The 19,727-nt window shown below is 47.1% G+C and overlaps 1 protein-coding gene across 2 annotated transcripts in view; it reads right to left on the bottom strand.

The window, feature by feature from the left end:
- The window catches only part of SPECC1 (sperm antigen with calponin homology and coiled-coil domains 1), a 98,493-nt gene that overhangs the window by 27,481 nt on the left and 51,285 nt on the right, over nucleotides 1-19,727 (bottom strand). The window contains exons 6-9 of one of the 2 annotated variants that reach the window (XM_066636531.1): nucleotides 12,842-12,987; nucleotides 10,547-10,647; nucleotides 6,248-6,329; nucleotides 1,734-1,863 (exon numbers count right to left, since the gene is read on the bottom strand). In XM_066636531.1, coding sequence (XP_066492628.1) covers nucleotides 1,734-1,863; nucleotides 6,248-6,329; nucleotides 10,547-10,647; nucleotides 12,842-12,987 — 459 coding nt within the window. Of the gene's footprint in view, nucleotides 1-1,733; nucleotides 1,864-6,247; nucleotides 6,330-10,546; nucleotides 10,648-12,841; nucleotides 12,988-16,294; nucleotides 18,934-19,727 lie in introns of those variants that run through there. The other variant, XM_066636533.1, reaches the window with a different exon arrangement.

Genomic DNA, 19,727 nt, shown 5'->3' on the forward strand with positions numbered 1-19,727 from the left:
TATTTAGGACTTGGGCAGTCCAATCCTATCCGTCAGCTTCTGCTGGAAGAATGGATGTTCCACCAGTGGAAGCACCAGGATCTGGGCAGAAGTGCCTGGATCCTGGCATGCACTGTGCATCATTGTCATGCTCACTGAGTGCAGTGAGGCTGTCAGTGCTGTGCATGCAGGCCAGAGCGAAGGCCTCTATCTGTCAGAGTAAGGGAAGTGGGTGGTTAAAACAGGTGGGGAGGGGGAGAGAGTGAGAGGATCAAGGGTGTTTCTGGGTGGAGAAGAGGGAAGTGGTGCATGCTGCGGCAATGGTGCATATCAAATCTTATCTCCTCCTTTTCAAATCTCACTGCCCCTTGCATATATGCCACCAAAACAGGTGCAATATGTCCCAGGAGACCCACTGGCACTCTGGCAACCTACCAGGAGGTAAGTACAAAGATTCTGTCTGATCACTCTTCCCTCATGTATGCCTTTTTGGCATGTGTGCATTGGTGGGGAGGGGGTGGGGGGCATTTGGATAAATTTCTGGCCTAAAGGTCCTAAGTAGCACTTTGAATTAGGCCTGGAAATGGGTTGGAAGCCCATGCAATCTTTTTCAACTAAGGGAGCTGCATGCTCTTGACAGCCAGCTCCAGTCAGCAGTCTAGCTGCAGAGTGCTGGACCAGCTGCAGTTTCTGAACCCTTTTCAAAGACAGACTCATGTAAAGTGCATTACAGTAATCAAACAGGATGTAGCTAAAAGCATGTGTCTCCATAGCTGCTTACATTAATGGTGCTGGGTCAAGCCTGCACAATCCTAAATGCAGTCCACAACTCTCTGTAATATGAGTTTCACATGTGGTTGTCAACCCTCTCTTGTTTTTGCAGTAGCAGGAAGGTAACAAAACAGGACTTTTACTAAGGCCCCAATGGGTCACTGTATGTGGCTGGTGGGTTGCCCTGAACTTCACAGGTTGGTGAAGTTCCTAAAGCTCTTGTTTTAGTAGTTGTCTACATGATTAAAATGCATCACTTTCATTCTAGTCTCAAGTTAACTGTTAGGGAGGAATTCTGGGAATCATAGAGGAGGGAGAGTACCAAGAATCTTAGTAGACTTTCCTAGCTCTTCCTCACAAAACCATTTTCAACCTGTGCAGCAGATGTGCTGTTAACTGTGACTTAGTTTATGTTTGGAGGTGGTGTTGGTTGGTCCATGCCAACTTCAAGACTCAACACTATGATGAACGTTAAATTTCTTTACTGGGCCCTGCATTTTATGGGCCTGGAATTTTTATGTCTTCACAGACTTGCAAAAGGGAGATCAATCAAGTCTAGCTCAAAGACCTAAGTCTAGCTCAAAGACCTCCTGGTGCCTAAGGCAGCATGACCAATGATATCCCTCTTGCCCAGGGGCATGCCAGCCACTGCTGTCCCTCTTCTTGCTCCCCAGATTTGAAAAAGAAGAACATGAAGCAGAGGAGGAACTGCGGAGGACAAGACAGTGGTCTCAGCTTCTCTCTTTCTTTTTGAATCCAGGGAGTTGGGGAGGATGCATGGTGAAGGTAGGTGGACACCCCCAAAAATGTATCACTCGAGACAATCTTCTCAGTTGGTCTCATGGATGTTCCAGACCTAAGACCAATGGCTAACAAAGTTTCAGGCAAGCCCAAACACGCATCAATGTGCCAGAGACTGATGGGCTCAAAGGAGATGCCAGCACTCAACACGGACTCAACACAGACACTTCACGCTTGCTTACCTGAGTTTGCTTGGGGGTTTCAAGCTGCTCGGTGTAGAGGTGAGCATTCTGCCTGAGAAGGTCATTGAGGGGGGCTTGCTCAGGGACTCTAGTGATGGGCTCTTGCGGAGAAAATGGTCTGGCTTCAAGTCTTCAGGGGAAAAAAAGAACCCAGAAATATTTTTTAAAACTTAATTAAATGTCCTATAAGTTATACCTTAAGGAGGTTGCCCTTATCTGCCTGACCTTAAATTCCTCCAAACAGTCTCTGCTGGAGGGGTGGTGGTGGTGGTAGGTATTTCTGTTGCATCTCTGCATTGACTGAAATTACGATATTCAATCACCTCTGATCCTTGGACACATCAGAGTTGCCTACTCTTCAGAGGAGATTGTCCATGGAGTCTCTGCATGAGCCACTGCTCTGGACTTTAGGCCCTTCAATCAGCCTTTGCAGGGGGTAGGGTTGGTTACTCTGCTGCACTGTCTGTGATTGTTTAATCATTTCCAAAAGTGGAACTACCGGCCATCAAAGACCGTGTGCCCAAAACAGTGACTCAGGCAGCAGCAGAGCAGAAAGGATTCTTCTGATAGCAGGTAGTTCTTGTCCTTGTCTACACTAAAAACAAAGCTTTCCTGGTTATGACCTGAAGCATGCCTCTAATTTGAATTTGGAAAGCAGCAGAATTTTACAAAATTGTGGCAAGTCTTTGGCTCAGAAAGGTGGCGCAGAAACCAATGCCTATACGTTCATACCTGACATTCAGATAAGTGTATAAACCTCCCACAATCTCCCTACTGAAGGAAGCCAGAATCCAGCCAGCCTTGCTCTTCAAACCTTTTGCAGCTTGGGAGAGTGTACTTCATACAGATGTACTACCGCCAGAAAGACAGCATCCGCAATCAAGCAATAATAAACAAGAAATGACTACTGCAATACATGGCTGTACCCTGTTACAGAACACAGACACAGCCCGATCTCTACGTTCTCTTACAATAATCTTGGCAAGAATGCGTATACTTGAAAATGGAAGCCACCTTTCCAGATGTTCATCCTCAAAGTTAGACTTAATGATTCTTTAATTCATTTTGCAATGCAAACCACTTTGTGAACCTTCTTGCTGAAATGACCATCCTTAATAAAAATTTCCACTGAAATAGCCATCACTGCTATTTCCTGCACCTTCCTATTGTTTTCCATTATTAAGGGCAGAATTGAAAATTAATGCCCAATGACCATTATAATCTTACAGCCCAATCCTATGCTGCCTGGACAGTAGCATTTCAGCCTGCCGCAACGCTGAAACGCTAACTGGGCAGCACTGGCAGCACCTCAGAAGGGGACTTTCATCCCCTTCTCCCAGATAAGGCAAGTAGCCCCACAATAGGGCTACTCAATTCTGCGGCAAACCTAGGGCTGCCGCAGAATTGAGAGCCTCAGTGTTGGGCCTATGGCCTGAAACAGAAGCTCTGGATGCGGTGGAGCTCAGCTTTCCCTCCCCCAGTATGCCTCCTCCCTGCCCTCTCCCCGCCTGCCCTGCTCCCCCACCCCAGAACACCTCCTCTCTGCCTCCCCCCATGCTTCCACTCACCTCTCAGCCACCTGGCAGTCCATGCGACCACTGAGCGGCGGAGCACCAATGATCCACTGGTGCTAGCCCAGCACCAGCCAGTGCTGGGCTAGCACTAGCGCTGGGGGCCACGAACGTGCTTTACGGCGTGTTTGTGACACTCACTGCCAGTGAAGTGCTGGCGGTGCGAGCTCAGGACTGGGCTCTTACTCTGCAATGCCAGTTTTCAGAGTTAGTCTACAAAGCACACCAAAAACAGCCACAAAATTGTGCACTGTGTTTCCATAAAATACTTTACCCCGTCAATGTTCTCTTCCCTTTCCATACTTACTCTTCACAGCTTCCAGGTGCCTCCAGGACCCAGAAAACTGAAGGCAGGAATGAGGGAAATTTGCTCTGCTACACTACTTGACTGCAGTCTGGTTCCATCTGAATGCAGCCGCACAAGCACAGAGGGATCTTGATAGGGTTCAATTAAACCCACACTTCCCCCACTCTCACAGCACATTGGCAATGTCTCCAAATGGAGAGCTGATGCACTCCCAGGGTTCCCAATCCAGCTCTCCCATCTCAACACAGGAACCAGAGCTGAACCTGTTTGTCTTTGCTGAAATGAAGTCAGTTATCTGCCAGAGCCTTGGGCTGGAGAGGGAGATGGAAATCTAGGAAGTGTGCCAGCCTCCTGCTTTTGTGGCCAGTGCACTGTAGTACACATATGCAGGGGGAAGACTCTCATGGCAATCCCTCCACATTTGTGCATGTCTGCACTTGTGCAGGGCTGGATCATGCCCTAAGACCATTTGCCTTCTGAAATAGCAAACCAATACATGAAAATCAGCAATGGAGGGAAGTGGGGAATGCTGACCCCAAGAGGAAACCCAGTGCAACGCCATGCATGCTGGGAGTGGGGAGATCAGATGCTTGGTGGGAGGTTGAAGCGACAGAAGAACAGCTGTACATTCCCTACCCAGAAGAATACTGGATATCAATAATCATTAGCAGAGTTATTAAAAATACAGCAAATACCATCAATCCTCCTCTTTGGTTTTTCTTGTAAACAGGAGTTCCTTTGAGAGACCTCTGCCTTGGATCACTTCAGGTTATTTACTTGAAGGCTGTTAAGACTCTTTGTGGCCAACTCTGCTACTCCCAAGTGTTTCTCTCTTCAATTAAGGTAATGGCTCTTGAACACTGCAGGCCTACACCAGTAAATGCGCTGCTTTCTATTCTCTTACTGCAGGTTTGGAAAACTTGTTCTAGCCACTTCATCCTTACTCAGAGAATAACAAAGCTGAATGCATGTTTAAACTTTTATTTTTAGTTTTTGAATGTACATGAAGAAGTCAGTTCACTAAAAGGTACAGGAAGCTATCCTGAGGGTCTGGGCACTCCCTGCCCTAGATTTACTATTTACTAGTTTAAGGTCCATTGGGTTGAATGGGCAGGGGCAAGATGGAGACTTCCACCTCTAATCTCTGGTTGTCCACCCTTTCATCCTTCGCTGAGGCCAAGGCAAAGCTGGCCCATCCATTGGGGCTAACAGAAGTTACTGCCTCAGCCAGCAGTTTGACAAGAGGTGCTTCTTGTCTGCTTTGGCTGTTTTTCTTCCTGCTCCCTGAATTTGAAAGGGAAGGGGAGAATGAAGCAGAAGAGGAAGTGTGGAGGAGAGGGTCATTTCTGTATTTTCCTCCATTCTTCCACCCTGTTCTCTTCCTTTTTGTATTCATGGAGCAGAGAGTGGTGAAAAGTACTGGCTAACTGGGTACAGGCAAGGGGACAGCATTTGGTGCAGGTCTTCAGGCACTGGAGCATCATGCGCTCGCCCTGACTGTGCCTACATTCTGAGGGTGGAGAATGATGGGAGAAAAAGAACAAAACCAGCAGCACCAGGAAGGAAGGTAATTAGCTGAGAGGCAGAAAGAAAGCAGGGGAAAGTCCAACCAATCCATTGTGTGAGAATCACAGAGCTTGACAGCTTCATCAAACCATGGATACTTTTCTATGCAAGATCCAGATTGGAGCCAAACAGTAAACAAGGCTGTCGGCAAACAAAATGGTTTGGGTTCCCCTTCAAAGACAACCTTGGGCTGAAATTTCAACTGGCAGGATTAAGAAGGTGCCAGGAACATTCTGGTATGAGCAAAACAGCTTTGTGTTGGCACAGTGTGCTGGTGCCACTGTTCAATTTCCTCCCCTACCCCAGCTCTGAAGTATTATGATGATGATTAGCACTGAACGAGAGACAGAGATTCCATCTCGCATTCAAATCAAAGCACTGGGAGATGTGTTCTCCAGTTCAGAGTTTCTTGGGGTCAATGGCTGGAGATGCTTGAAGGTGGTACATGACATGCAAAACTTAATAGTGTTTTAATAGCGTATGATAGTGTATGATACACTTAATAGTGTATGACGGAGTTCATACCAAACTTAACCAATCCAGTGGTGTCACACTGCCTGCCAAACACAGGGTCCAAGGCTGCATAATGTATAAAATACCTAGGGACTTGAGCCTGCGACTCTGCGACCCTTTGTGCCACTAGAGCAACTCTCAGACAGAAGGAATTATTAGCCTGGTCTTCACTATGCTGTCAGAAGAGCAAGAGAATGACCAAAGGGGGTATTGCCGCTCTGTGGCCCAGTTGGACCAGGTAATTTGGAGAGCCAACAGAGGTATGGCTGACCCCATATAATTGTTGCTTCAGATTTTGTTCCTCAGTTGAGTGACTTAACACTAACAGTAACCACATCTACTTATGCCTTGCTTTGTTTTATCTACTACTATGCTCAATTTATTCAAAAGTATTTCTCTATTTGAAGGATCCAGCATAGGAAAAGATTAAAGCACTGTTTAAACCATCGTAAAAACTACACTTGCATTATGTATTACATTGTTTATATACTCCTTTCTCATAAACTCCAGTATTTTTATCATCATCATCATCATCATCACAGTTCACTGCAATTTACCTGCTAAAGGGAGCTCTGGCAGGTCACTGTGCTTGGGGAATGTTTTTCCAGATGGCTTTGAGTTGCTGAAGGTGGAATGTCTCTGCAGCATCCCACCCCAAACAAAAGAGAGAGAAAAATGGAATTCAGAGTTTACAGCACAACAAATGCTAAACTTCCAACCTAAAAAGAGAAAGTGCCAACTCCCTAGGGTAGAACAGCTCCCACTTTATTGCACTCAAACTCATGCAAAAAATTTTCCCAGGGTCAAGGAGAAGGACATGCCCAACACTGTAAGTTGCATGAATTCCGAGAAAGCATGGAACAAGCACAGGACACTGTAATAGTGACAGGTTTCTGCTCCTGAGAATCTTCTCTTTCGTTCCCTCCCCCAAAGAGCAAAAGTTTCTAGCCTTTATGAATGTCACGATAGCGATGACATCACATGGGCAATGCCTATTGAAATATCAGAAGCCGCAGATTCTGAATGAACTTATAAGGTAGCTAAATAAGGTAGCTGAATAAGATTCTTGGAGGCTGGAACAGGACCTATTTATTTACTAGATTTGTTTCCTGCCCTCCACTACCAAAGAGCTCTCAGGGTGACTCACAAGGTTTAAAACTCTTTGGGAAGGGATAGGGTGTGGCTCAGTGCTAGAGCCCCAGATATGCCTGCAGAAAACCCCAGGTTCCATCCCTCAGTATCTCCAGGCAGTAGCATAGCTGTGGGCAGGCACAGTAAGTACTGCAGACACCACAACATGCTGTGTAGCCAGCCCCTTCCATTCAACATTCAACAAAGCCATTCTGGGCAATGATGGCAAAGTGTGTTGCTGTCACTGCCCAGAATCAGTTGTGGACCTGCCATTAGGTCTGATGGGGCAAATGCACCAGGCGCGAGCTGCTAGGACCTCACAGAAGCCTCTCGGAGGCTCCTGATGGGGTTGGAAACTGTGCTTCTGGTTTTCCAGAAACACAGTTTATAGCAGGGATGTCAAACTTGATTCATACCAAGGGCCGAATAGCATTCATGATGCCTGCTGAGGGCCGGAAGTGATGTCATTAGGAAGGAACTGATGTCATTAAACAGGTCATAATCAAAAATAAGCACTTTTTTCTTACTTAGGAACTTATTAGCTGCAAACAACAGAAGAGAAAATACACAAATCTTGATCATATTTCAAGATGTGAGAGAGCCCAATTTTCACATGGGCTGCACTTTCAGCAGTAACACCATAGCACTGGTCAGCAGATGAGAGCCTGAGGGCCAGATAAGAAGCTTCCGTGGGCTACATCCGGCCCCCGGGCCTTATGTTTGACACCCCTGGTTTATAGCATCGGAGAAACCTCTATGAGAAGCATCTCTGAGCCTCTCACAAAGAAGGGGAAGCCTCTGTGAGCCTCGCGCAACCCAGGGCTGCGTCGGGTAAACCTCTCTGAGGTTCCCCGACGCAGCCCTGGGTTGCACAAGGTGCCATGAGCCCCAGGTGAGTAGGGGGGCAGATTTTTGCATGGGGGGGCGGCGACAGCCACGGGGGTGCCATCGCAGACCTTTGCCCTGGGTGCGGGGCTGGGGAGTTCCACCGCTGCCCAAAATAGCTCCTACAGTGAATGGGAGGGACAGGTTACACAGTCGTGTTGCGATGCCTGCAATACTTACCACGACCCCCCCTGCAGCTAAGCTACAGTCTTCAGTTAGGATTGGGACAGTCCCCTCCTGAAACCCTGCAAAGCTGCTGCCAGTCAGGGAAGACCACACTGAGCTAGAGGCAGCAACAGTCTCACTCAGGATAAGTCAGCTTCATAAGCTCAGCTCACAAAATACAAAACAGTGTCCTTGCTTTCCTTCCATAGCAAGGAAAACCAGCACAAATTATGCAATACAGGGAAAAAATGTAGAACACATAATACAAAAAGTGCACATACATTAGGCAAATGTGCTCGACTTGCATCATTTAAAAGAAGTTGCAGCTTTTCTTGGTCCAGAATTGGGATTGCCTGGCTGCATGCTAGGTTTCACTAAGTGATGGGACCCTTTCTGCTGACAGTAACCAGGATCTCTGCACTCTGCCATGCTCGCTTGAGAGCTGGTGCATGGGCATCCAGAGAGAAAGAATGGTCTCCAGCAGCTGCCTTTGCTGTTTCTGCAGAAGTGCCAGACCAAATGAGCAGCACTAAGCTTTGGCACCTAGCCTGGCATGTGGCAGGCAGCTTTTCAGTGTTTGATTCATAACTTAGCTGCACAGTTGCTTTGGTTCATAAATCATGATTGCCAGTGAACCAATCTCTGATGGATCAGTCTGGAAAACCATCCTAAACTTTGTTATACAATCCCTGGTGGGAGTGAGCAACCAATAAAAAAAGCAAGCTTCAATTTCCTGAAACAAACAACCAAACAATAAGGACTGCAAGCGAGAACAGAGACTGTGTAACCACTGAAACGCTTCCTGATTATCAATTAGTACAACAACAACAACAAATCAGTTTGAGAGTAATAAGATCTGGGAAAAAAAAATCTGATTGTAGGAGAATGGCCAGGGCTCAGCTCTGATCTTATTTCTCTTGTGTATCGGAAGAGGCAAACCTGCTCAGTGGGGGGCTCTGGATCATTTGCAAAAGCTCCAGCACGGACACAGGACAAACCCTTCAACATTATAAGATATGCAGCATTCATCATGGCTTTTAGGAAGCCTTTGCTTTGCCGGTGCTTCTGTGCAAAGCACTTGCTCACTGCTGGTGGCATATCATGGTTTGGACTGCAAAGGTTGCTCCAAGGGTGACTACCATGGCATTGCTGGTCTCCCTTTGCAGGAAAGGAAGCCAAGGTGGAAGGTGGGGTTGGCCGCTTTTGGTCCCTTTATAGCTAAGGCTGCAATTCCAAGCGCAGGATGTGGTATCAGACACAGAATTCAGCTTTCACGGAATATCATCTTTCTTTTTAAAAAAAGTTATAATTTTTGAGTCCTTATGATTGTGAACATATGGGCAACATACAGGCTGGTGATGATATCCCAGAAGCCAGAGGGTGAGTAAAGAGTAGGGTTCCAGTGCCCTGCCAAGCTCTTTGCCCTTCCAGGGGCTGAGCATGGAGCTTCAGTGTCCATGCCTCTCCCTAAACTAGCAAAACAAAATCACGCAAATGTGATTGCTTTTGGTGCAGAGTCCAGCACTTCTGCGCACAAAATTTGCATAACCCGAGTGCAGGACTTTCAGGTTGATTACTGTACTGAGTGTGCCTGGCTGGGCTTTCAGTGTGCGGCTTGGTTCATGTGCTTGAAACTGAATCTGGAGGTAAAACCTAAAAAGAATTCCTGTTTTATCTGAGGCAGGTACTCTCAGATAAAGTTCTGAGAGCTCTACTCCTTCACGGCTGACCTGGGACATGATGCACCTGCTACTTACAACAGTACATGGGCCAGGTCCCAGGTTCTTTATGGCATCAGAAGCATCAGAAGAAAATCTGACAGTCAGGACCAGTACAGAGAAAGATGTAAAAAGTGGCAACGGGAGGGGATTAGGAGGATGCTCAGAAAACTGGTTGGGAAGGCTTACAATGATCCGTTACTGTGCTCTGAAAATAGAAGTTATACATGGTGTGGGTAGAAGGGAATTGCTCTACTTCTTTCACAATGGCAGAACCCAAGGGAGGAGCAATTGGTTCAGGACTGACAAAAGGAAACGTGTGTGCACCAGGTAATTAACTTATGGAATTCACTGCCATTGGCTTAGATGGCTTAAAAATAGAGTCTGGATTAGACAAAATTCATTCTTACGGTTGTTATCCATATCAGTGGATAACACATAGGAAAGCAGTCTGTCTATCTTGGAATAACAATTGCTAAGGATAAAACGGGATGCCATCATCATGCCCTGCTGGTGAACATCTGACTGGGTGCTATTAAGAGAACACTAGATGGATCCACCTTGGCCTGATCCACAAGCGTTCCTCTTATGAAGCGTCTCCAGTTCTATCTTTGTACAAATCCTGGTGTTTTGGCTGCCTCTCACTCCTTATCAGATACACCCTATTGAAATGTTTGTTTTACAAGTCTTAAGGGAGAGCGGAAAAAAAAGATCAAAAATTATTTTTTTTCCAGGCCAACCCAATTCTTCACTGGATTCTAGCAAGGTCAGAGGGCCTCTTTGTGACGACCAGGGGCTTGCTTTGATCTACCGGCATTTGATCTTGCGCTGAAAAAACAAACTGATCTGCTTCCACTTCCCAGTGGGGACGTGCTCAGCCCTCTCTCCTCCACCCTCAGAGCCTCCCTGCTGTTAGACCTCTGCTTCTGCACAGGAAGGGGCAGTCCTCTCTTGTACCTGGATGGGTGAGACAGCAGCTGCAGGAGCCGACCTTGTGGGGATGCCACTGAGAGGACTCCGGGAGACCTTGTGGACTGGAACGCTTTGCCCAGTGCTTCCTGCAAGAGAAAACAGAAGCAGTGCGTACGTATAGTGTGTGTGTGCTGCAGAGGGAGTGGGGTGGTCACTTGCACAAGAAACCAATTTAAAGAGAGGAGCAACGTCTTGTGCAATCAAGACCAGGCAGCTGTACTCCTCAAAGACTTTGGTTTGGTCTCAAACCAAAAATCTTGATGGGGGAGGAAATTCTGAAATGTTACAGTCTTTTGAATTTGTGTAGGGTAGCTTGGAACATTGTTCTGAAGTGGTAAAAAAGAGTGTGCTTTGACGGGAGGTCACTGTCAGGACTGCACCGCCCACAAGACCGAGGGGATTTTGGCAGGTGTGTGGGAGGTTCCTGCCTCTGGCTGCCTTCTCTACTGCTCCTCCCACTCCCTGGATTTGAGAGGGAAGAGGGGAATGGAGTGGAAGAGGAAGTGTGGAGGAGAGCAGAATTGCAAGCTACAACATATCTGATGTTCTAGCCCACTACTCTCTTTTCTTCGGCACTTCCTCTGCATTCCTCTTCTTATTTGAATCCAGAGAAGGGGTGGAGCCTGGAGGGAGAGTAATGGCAGGTGCACCAAGGAACGAAGCAGCAGCATTTAGTGTGCTGCCTCAAGAGCCAGGAGGTCTGGGGCCAGCCCTGGTCACCAGCTGAAATAAAATCTCTGACACAAGGTACAAGGTAACCCAGGGCCAGCCATTCTCTCTCAGGCTTAGCTTCCTACTTTCGCAATATGTAGTTACTACTACCGGTCTACTTTACAGGATTGTTGTATGGATACCTGTAATAATATGTGATAAAGCACCACATACAGTAAATGATTACTATTTATTGTTGTTTGAGCCAATTTATATTTAAGAAAAAATGTACCAGTACTACCCTAAAATGACAGTTTGAGGGGATTTTGCCCTGTGGGAGCCCGGACTTCATGTGCTACCAGGACTATAGGTAAGAGGAAGGAATTGCAGGCAGAATTCCCATCATACAACCCAGAATCCTCCTGGTCAAAGAAAGCAGCCAGAGGGTTGATTCAGTGCCACCACTTGCTATCAGGCTCCTGGACTGGGCAACTCATCAACAGGTGATGCCACTAGGCTACCGTCTATTGTACCAGACAATTCTGCCTGCTCCAGGCACTTGACAGCTCTTGGGCTCAAGTACCCATAAGGCAATGGGGCCTCTGGCAGCAGGGCTCATGTGCTTTATGCCCTGTACCACCAGGGCAACTCTTGGGCTGAAGGAATTATCAGCGTGATCTCTTTTGCACTGAAGCATCACCCTTATAGTGGCTGGAGGTGGCACTGTGCCCCTGTAGTCCAAGAGATCAGAAGATCAGGGGCCTGGCTGGCTCTGTGGAACAGCTCCTCAGTCTGATGTCTTTATCCTGGGTAGCAATGCAGACTACTTTTGCCTTGCCCAGCCTAGTTTCTGACTATCTTCACCCACAAATTTGGTCTCTGGAGCATTGATCCTTATCTGACTCTTGACTCCAGCCTGTCTTGATCAAGCCTGCAGCATTTGGCCCCTTTGTCCCTGGTCCAGAATCAGACACCCTCCCAGCTGCTGCCTGCCTTGGCACTTGGGCCAGGCACCTGCCAGATTCACAAGCATGGTGGCGACAACTCTCTGCTTCCCAGAGAAACCTGCTTCTTGGAGCTGGCACCAGGAGCGCAAGTTGCTTCCCAGGCTCAAATCTCTCTGAGAAGTCACCAAATGTGATGTGCTGTCCTGTACAGAAACAGCAAGCGGCAACAGCTGCGCAACTTTTCAAAAATTCCTTTGAAAATGCTACGGCTCCAGTAAACTAGTACAGGGGGTATGTGTGGGCGTCATGGGGTGAGGAGGAAGGGTTGGGACTGGGGCAGAGAGGGGGTGTGTCAAAGTTGGGAAGGGGGTGGTTGTAGTCAGCAGGGGTTATGCTAATATTCTATCCCCCTTCCCAGCCTCGATCCATCTCCCTGGGTCCACTTGGAGTTGCACCAGCCAAAAAGCTTGCACAGGTCCAAGTAAACCTACTGGGGAAGCAGAGGCTCACCTAAAGGAGCCTGAGGAAGTGCCCGAGATTCAACAAGCGCTTTGTTGGTGTGGCTGCATTGGCAGAGGGGGGTAGATTTAGTTAGGATTGGGTGTTAATCATGTAACAGTGATATTTAAAAAGAAAATGACATTCTTTAAAAAAAAAAAGATGCATAACCCAATCTGGGTACCTGGGCATCCCAAGTCAAATGACTTGATCAAGGATTTGACGGTGGCCAGGGACTCTGGAGGCGTTGGCGATGCGTGGCACACAGAGACCATTTGCCAGCGGTTGGTGGAATCTGCCTCAGGGGAGTCCATCACCTCCGTCGTTGGCCTGTAAGGAAAAAATTCAGAAGCGCATGAGAGGCATCATTGCGTTCATTGCTGTTCTTCCATTTGCAATGTGGGGACCATAATTCTGACCTAACTTACAAAACCATTACAGATAGCTGTGATACAAGTTACACAAAGACATGGAACACTCTAAAAAGCACTCATGTTATTGCTGCTATGCTATTTATGTTTGTTTTATTCCTCGTCATATACCGTTTCAGCTTTTAAGACTGTCCGTTGTTTGGGACTGTAATTTGTGGGGAAAACAGCGTACATTTTTAAGCACGAATAAAAAAGATGCATCAATATAAATTTTTGGTTTCTTTTTCGTATTCTTCACATCAAAACTTTATTTCCCTTTTTTTCCGTTTTACTCAGTATTACATTTTTAAAAAAATCAATCATAAAAGAGTAATTGTAAGGAATGGAGACTGTAACAATGTCAACTACTCACAAACAAGTGATTTATGATGACAAATGGCTATTGAAAGATGGAGAGTTCAATATCCATGAATTAGACAAAACAGTAGCACATGTCTCAGTAGAGATAAATAGAGCTGAGAGTTGATGGTCTTCTATAAAACATTTTCACCACTTCCTGGGAAACAATGAGGATATTTGCGATGTGATGTCAGTTTTAGCTGAATGGAATGTTTCTTGCGCCTGTAACACAAATGGTGTGCGTGATGCCTGCAGCTGGTACAGGGCAACTTCTTTCTCCTGCTTGTGGCTTTTGCAGAAGTCCTGTCCTTTGGGGCATCCTTCCAACGGTAGCCAGAGACCACCAATGATCGGTATTGGGGGGGGGGGAAGGTCATTGCAGAACTCTCTGACAGTTTATTATGGCTCATCACTGCAAGGACCTTGTGGCTTGAAGAGGTGCTGATTTGGCTAGAAGTCTGCCTATGAAAAGCTGAGGTCTGGGCAGTGTGATAGCTTGCTTATTCATTTATTTGTTTTTGAGACTCTTCTTCATAAGTATTAGCTCAGGGTGGCGAACAAATAAATAGGTAAAAACAAATACTGACAAAATAATGAAGATGGTTAATCTAAAACAGCAGCAGTAAAACTCATAGAGTAGGATGGATTTGAAACACTCGACGCAAAAGCTTTATGGCATAAAAATGCCTTCCATTGCCACTTAAAGGCAGCAAGGAGGGAGCCTGTTGTAACTCCCTGAAGATAGAGCACTTCCAAGGAAAGGCACGACCCTCAAGAAGGGCTCCATCCCTGGTTCCCACCAACAGGACAGTGAGCAGGGCCTCCCATCATGATACCAAGTAGCAGGGCAGTACAGGTCAAGGGGGTTCTTAAAATAAGCCAGTTCAGGGCTATTTAGGGCTTTAGGGGCAGGGATGGCCCAAGAACTCCTGGTGCCCGAAGTAGAGTGCCAAATGCTGCCCACTCACCAGCAACATGCTAGCTGAGCTGCTGCCACTCCTCCTTCTCCTCCTCCTTGAAATTGAGAAAGAAAGGTGGAATGGACTGCAAAAGCAAACATGAAAGACAGCAGAGTTGAAAGCTAATTCTCCAGTCCACCACTTTCCTCCATATTTCTTATTTGTTCCCCCCTTTTTTTTTCAAATACAGTGAGGAGGAGGAAGAAAGGCAGAAGTGGGCAGGCAGACAGGTGGGCACCTCCCATAAATCTGCGGCATGAGACAACCATCTCAGTTGGCCTCATGGATGGGCCAGCCTAGACTGCAACCCAACATTTGGGAATCAGTGTGCCAGGAACACTGGTTTTCAGACTTCCATATGACTCGTCTTCTGTGGAAACTTAGCAAGTTGTAGAGTATCCTGGGACACAATTCAGAGAGCACACATGTGGTTTGTACAGGGTGTCATCTGAGCCTGTTGGTTCTCACCGTCATTCATAGTCGTGAATGATGCAAATGTGTGCCAGAAGCACATACCCATTGCCCCATGGGAGGCCAAATTACATGCCATATCAATAGCATCATTGGGAACAGCAGCCAAGATGGGCAGATCCAGACTGGGACGATGGTATGGGGGGGGGGGGAGCTTTAATCCTTTGTCTTTGCCATGGTCCCAATTCAGATCTGTACCCCCCACAGGCTACTATTAATGTTAAGCAAGATGTTCTCAATCTTTAATGCAACACACAGATTGGTCCTGCAGAAGAGAAGACCGGCAGTAATGGGCAAGCTGTCTTTTAGGGAATTTCAGCTGCCATGGCCAAACATCTTATCACAGATACCCTTGATGAGTTTTCAAGGAACCTTGGTGTTCCCTGAAAGACTGCTGCTAAATACCATACTAGAATAGCCTTTGACTCTGAAATTGGCCACTGCATGTGAAGAGTGTTTGTCAGAGATAAATTTCAGACAAAAAGATATGCTTGCATTAGGCTCATGATTGCTAACAGGACCAGTAAGGGGGTATTTGCAAGAAAGGAGCAATAGTCAGGGTGCTTAACTCTTCTCTCTTCCTCCAGAATGTCTAGCTTCTGATTGCTTTCCCACCCTCACCCCATACTCAAGATACCAGAATAAAGCCTGGCAAGAGAGGAGGGAAAACAGCCAGAGGAAACTGGTTGCAGTCAAAAAGCAGCATAGAAAGGATTAGGCACTCCCACCTGCTATTTGTTTTTTTCCACTGCAAATTTCCCTCTCCCCCTATAGCAAAGGGCCTGACAGTGCAGTGGTGGAGCACCTGCTTTGCATCTGGAAGTCACCAGTTTCAATTCCTGTCGGTATCTCCAGTGACAGCTGGGAATGTCTTTGTTGCTCACTAAAGGCAGCTTCCTCTGTTCCTCCATGTTACTGACAAACACACAATTGGAGCCCCTGTCTGGTAGTATAACACATGGTATCTTCCATGTGGATACCCAAGAAATGAATACAGCAAAAGGAGCTTCAGCCCCTTGAAGACTGGCACATATTTTGTGGCGAGGGAGGCTTGTGCCACACTGAACATGCTAATCATCATTAAGGGCTTCTTTTGTGGTGACAGCTTTGGGTACAAGGCTTATACACACACACACCGTATAAATTCATACACATTATAAACTCCCAGTTCTGCCACAGGACCTTTTGTTACTTTCACTGCATGAGAAAGCAAAATGGCCCCTTTTGGGGAAAAAAGCTGTTTGTGTGGCTTGCCACCTGAGACCCAAGAGAGATGCCATTTCTGGCCTTTAACAAGGATACAGCAAAACAAGGCAGATAAAGGAGCATTGGATTCTGCTCTGAATGAACTTTTCTTTTCCCTACAAGCCTTCCCCCCTCCCACCCCGCTGAGAAAGATCCGCTCTTTCCTCTCCCCAACCCAAACAACTGTGTGACTCTGGCTAGGCTATTAATAGACACCGAAGTCTTTTGGGGTAACTTCCCCTTGACAATGCAGCCTGTCTGTGCAGCACAAGAGAGCTTGGGGGTGCAGGCTATGAATGGCAGCTGAGCGGGTGACTCATGAGAGGCTCAAGGGAGACGCTATCTCGAAGCACACACTGCCCTTCCTTGCCAATCTCCTTGCTTTGGTGCCAAGGGGTAAGTGGGAGGGTGAACAGAGGGAAAGAAGGTTGTGGGGGAAGATGGCCAAAAGAAGCTTCTTCATCTCTATTTTGGGCTAATCCAATAAGGAAGAAGAAAAGAGCGGAATTTGGCAGAGATTCACCAGTTTGGGGAGGAGGGGACATTCCAGCCTTTCAAAGTGTGACTCCAAGTCTTTGCTCCTGCATGTGCTTCCGGCTCCATGTCGTTTCATGAAGTACAGACGAGCCCGCAGGGAACAGCAGCTGGACTGTATTTCTGCAGACACACAAAGGCTGAACAGAATCCGGATTCTACTGAGGAACTGCAGAAGGGAGGGGAAGGGAAGGGGCTTCTGGCATTGGGCTGTCAGCTGGGCAGCTGTCAGCTGCTTTGGAATGCAGTTGACTAGAAGAACAAGATCTCTGGGCCAAGGTGACAGGGGGTTTATTCTCACTGGCAACAAGGACAGGGTGTAGTGGTTGGTTTTCCAAAAGAGAGAGAGAGAGAGAGGTAGGTGCTGGGCTTCTAGACTGTCAAGCAATGACCTGCTAAGGCTTGGAAGCTCTTCCACAGATGGGAGACACTAGGTATGAGGGCATTACAAACACGTTTACACATATGTAGTATGGGACAGTGGCAGCAGACATGTTGAAATTGAAGAACTGCATGGCATTCTTGCAGTACATTTCTTGGCAGATGAGAGCAGATCAAACATGGGAAAAAACAACAGTGATGCAGGTTGCCCCTTAAAGAGGAGGTACTAGGTTTCCCTCTTTGGTGCTGACACTTCTGATCTTGGGAGCAGGTTCACATCAGAGGCTATCCTCACTCCATACAATCAGACTGGAGACCCATCATATTCCCTTTCTGTGCCTTCAGCCAACATGTACACAAGGGTATCCCTTTGAAGTTACATTTTACTAGATTGTACCTGCCTGGTTAGATAGGCCCCACTCTTGCAGAATGGCTACCTTCACAAGAAAACTGGTGGAGAGCAAGTCAAGGATTTGTGGCCCCCTTCATAATGAATAGAGATGTTGCTCATTCACACCCTTCTTTTGCCTCTGGGTTCAGCAACATGGCAACTTTCAGTGGTTGGATACGGCGTAGGGGCCACCAATTCCTGACCCCAAAGCCTACCTGCTTTCAGCAAGCACAAGGTTCCCTGCTAAAGTTCCATAGACACACATCGACTGCAAATGCAAGGTCTCAGGGTGAACGCCACCCACACTACAGACTTCACCTGAGCAGCAGTCTCCAACCAAGAATTTTGGAAAAAACAGATGAAAGAACTTCCTCTTGGCTTAATGAGCTTGACAAAAGAAATGGAAAAATCCACGGCCAGGGTCTGAAGGGGCATCACCTGCAGGACTCCAAAGAGCCAGCAGTGGCTTGGGGCTACAGGGCTGGGAGGTGGATACACTTTCTGGAAAGAAAGCAGCCCACTGGTTCTTACAATGGACTGAAACATCTGCTTCACTGAAACGTAAAGAAAAAGGCAAAAGAATGTTTTCAACATGTAATTTTGATCTCTCGAGATTCAAAGGTGATCTTGAGATGGAAAAATCCATGGTGGCTTCTATTCCGGCTGGGAGAATTCAAGGGGCTTGCAGTTTCCAAGGTTCTTTGTAAGGGGGAGAAATGAGAGGGGTGGGCCCAAAATGGCAGACGACACGGACCTGATATGGCCGCCGAAGGCACCAACATCCACCCCCAAATAAACAAATCCTGTATGTTTGCACTCCAGCGCAGGGGAAAAGCAGCAGGTGGCATTTGGCTCCAGAAGCCTCCAACAGAAAAGGCTCTTCAGGAATTCAAGTCATGTGTTGCCATCTAGTGGCAGGTTGCTACTGAAAGCAATGGAAACATCCAGACAGATTGACGTCAACACTGGTTGAGGTGAGCCCCTGCTGTATTCCATTCTGTCAAGTTTTCAGCTACGTCCTCTCCAGTCACGGGCTGCACACACAACAGCCCACGAAAGCGGATAAGAAGACCGCTGCCAGATATGACCAAGGTCAACATTCTGCTTTCCATACCAGCAGATGTCTCTGGAAATCCAGAAGCAAAAACACGCTTCCAGCATCTGCAATGTAGACCCTGCTCCATGCTCAGAGTTGGCTCATATAAACCTGATGCACCCATACCAAAATTTAGGACTTGCAGCCTGCGAATGCAGTCCTTGGCTGGTTTTGAATGATCCAGATTCACAGAAACTTTAGAAGAAATAAAGTCCAAAACATTAGGTTGGAAAAAGAGAATAAGCCAAAATTGTTTTGCATTTGGGATCCCAGTCAGTCCAGAGAGCTAGGAGAAAAGGGGTAGGGAAGAGACCGGATGTTTCTGTTCCATTCTTCAAGTTGCACAGAAGGGGCTGCTGTAGGAAGTCCCAAATCCTGGCCCAGCTGGGAGTTCTTCTGGTGCTGGGTTAGTTGGCCGCAATCAGAGATCTGTGGAAATAGAGGCAGACGCAAAGAAAGGTTAAAGATGCCCAAGCAAAACTGAGTTCTAAAGCCTGTGATGTGAACCACAAAGCAAAATGGACCGGGCTTCATCACAGGTTGAAGCTCACTGAAAGAACTTTGCACCCCCTCTCTGTATTAGAGACTCTGAGCCTTGAACCTTAAAGGCAGCGGCTGGCCACCTGGCCTACGTTGTTACCATGGACTTTTGGGCACATGGGCCTCACAGACTCCTTCAGGCACAGATCAGGAACATGCAACTCTGGGCCCTGTGTCTGGTAGGCAGAATGGAGCCAACTTCAGCTGCCATTCAGCAGCTTGGGCTGGAGGACACACCCTCCATATTTGGTTCGTGGTGGGTCCACTCATGGCCTTAAATTACTCCTGATTGTGGCTTGTAAACAGCCCCTTACACAACTCTTTGTGGAGAGGAAAATGGCTCTAGTTTATCAGGTGGGGAAATGTAAACCAGATAGTGTTGGTCTGTCTTTCTGTACTTTTCAGGATGTCTAATGTGAGTGCTGCAGTTCTACAGATGGGCAACTTTCGTGGACTTATTTGCAAGGGTATGATGCATGTTATTTGAGGACATGATGCAACTCTGGGTCTATTATTTGATTCTCTGCCCTTGCTTCACATCTTTCATCTTCCCCTTTCTGCTAGACATGTCATGTTGGAAGTCCCATCTGCACTCAGCCCTACCCTTCCTCTACCAAACCCAAACCGCTGGTGACTCTAACCACATCAGTTACTGCATGAGGTTACTTCCTGGCTTCAACCAG

The sequence above is a fragment of the Tiliqua scincoides genome, chromosome 8 (genome assembly GCF_035046505.1).
Source record: "Tiliqua scincoides isolate rTilSci1 chromosome 8, rTilSci1.hap2, whole genome shotgun sequence".
Taxonomy (NCBI): Eukaryota; Metazoa; Chordata; class Lepidosauria; order Squamata; family Scincidae; genus Tiliqua; species Tiliqua scincoides.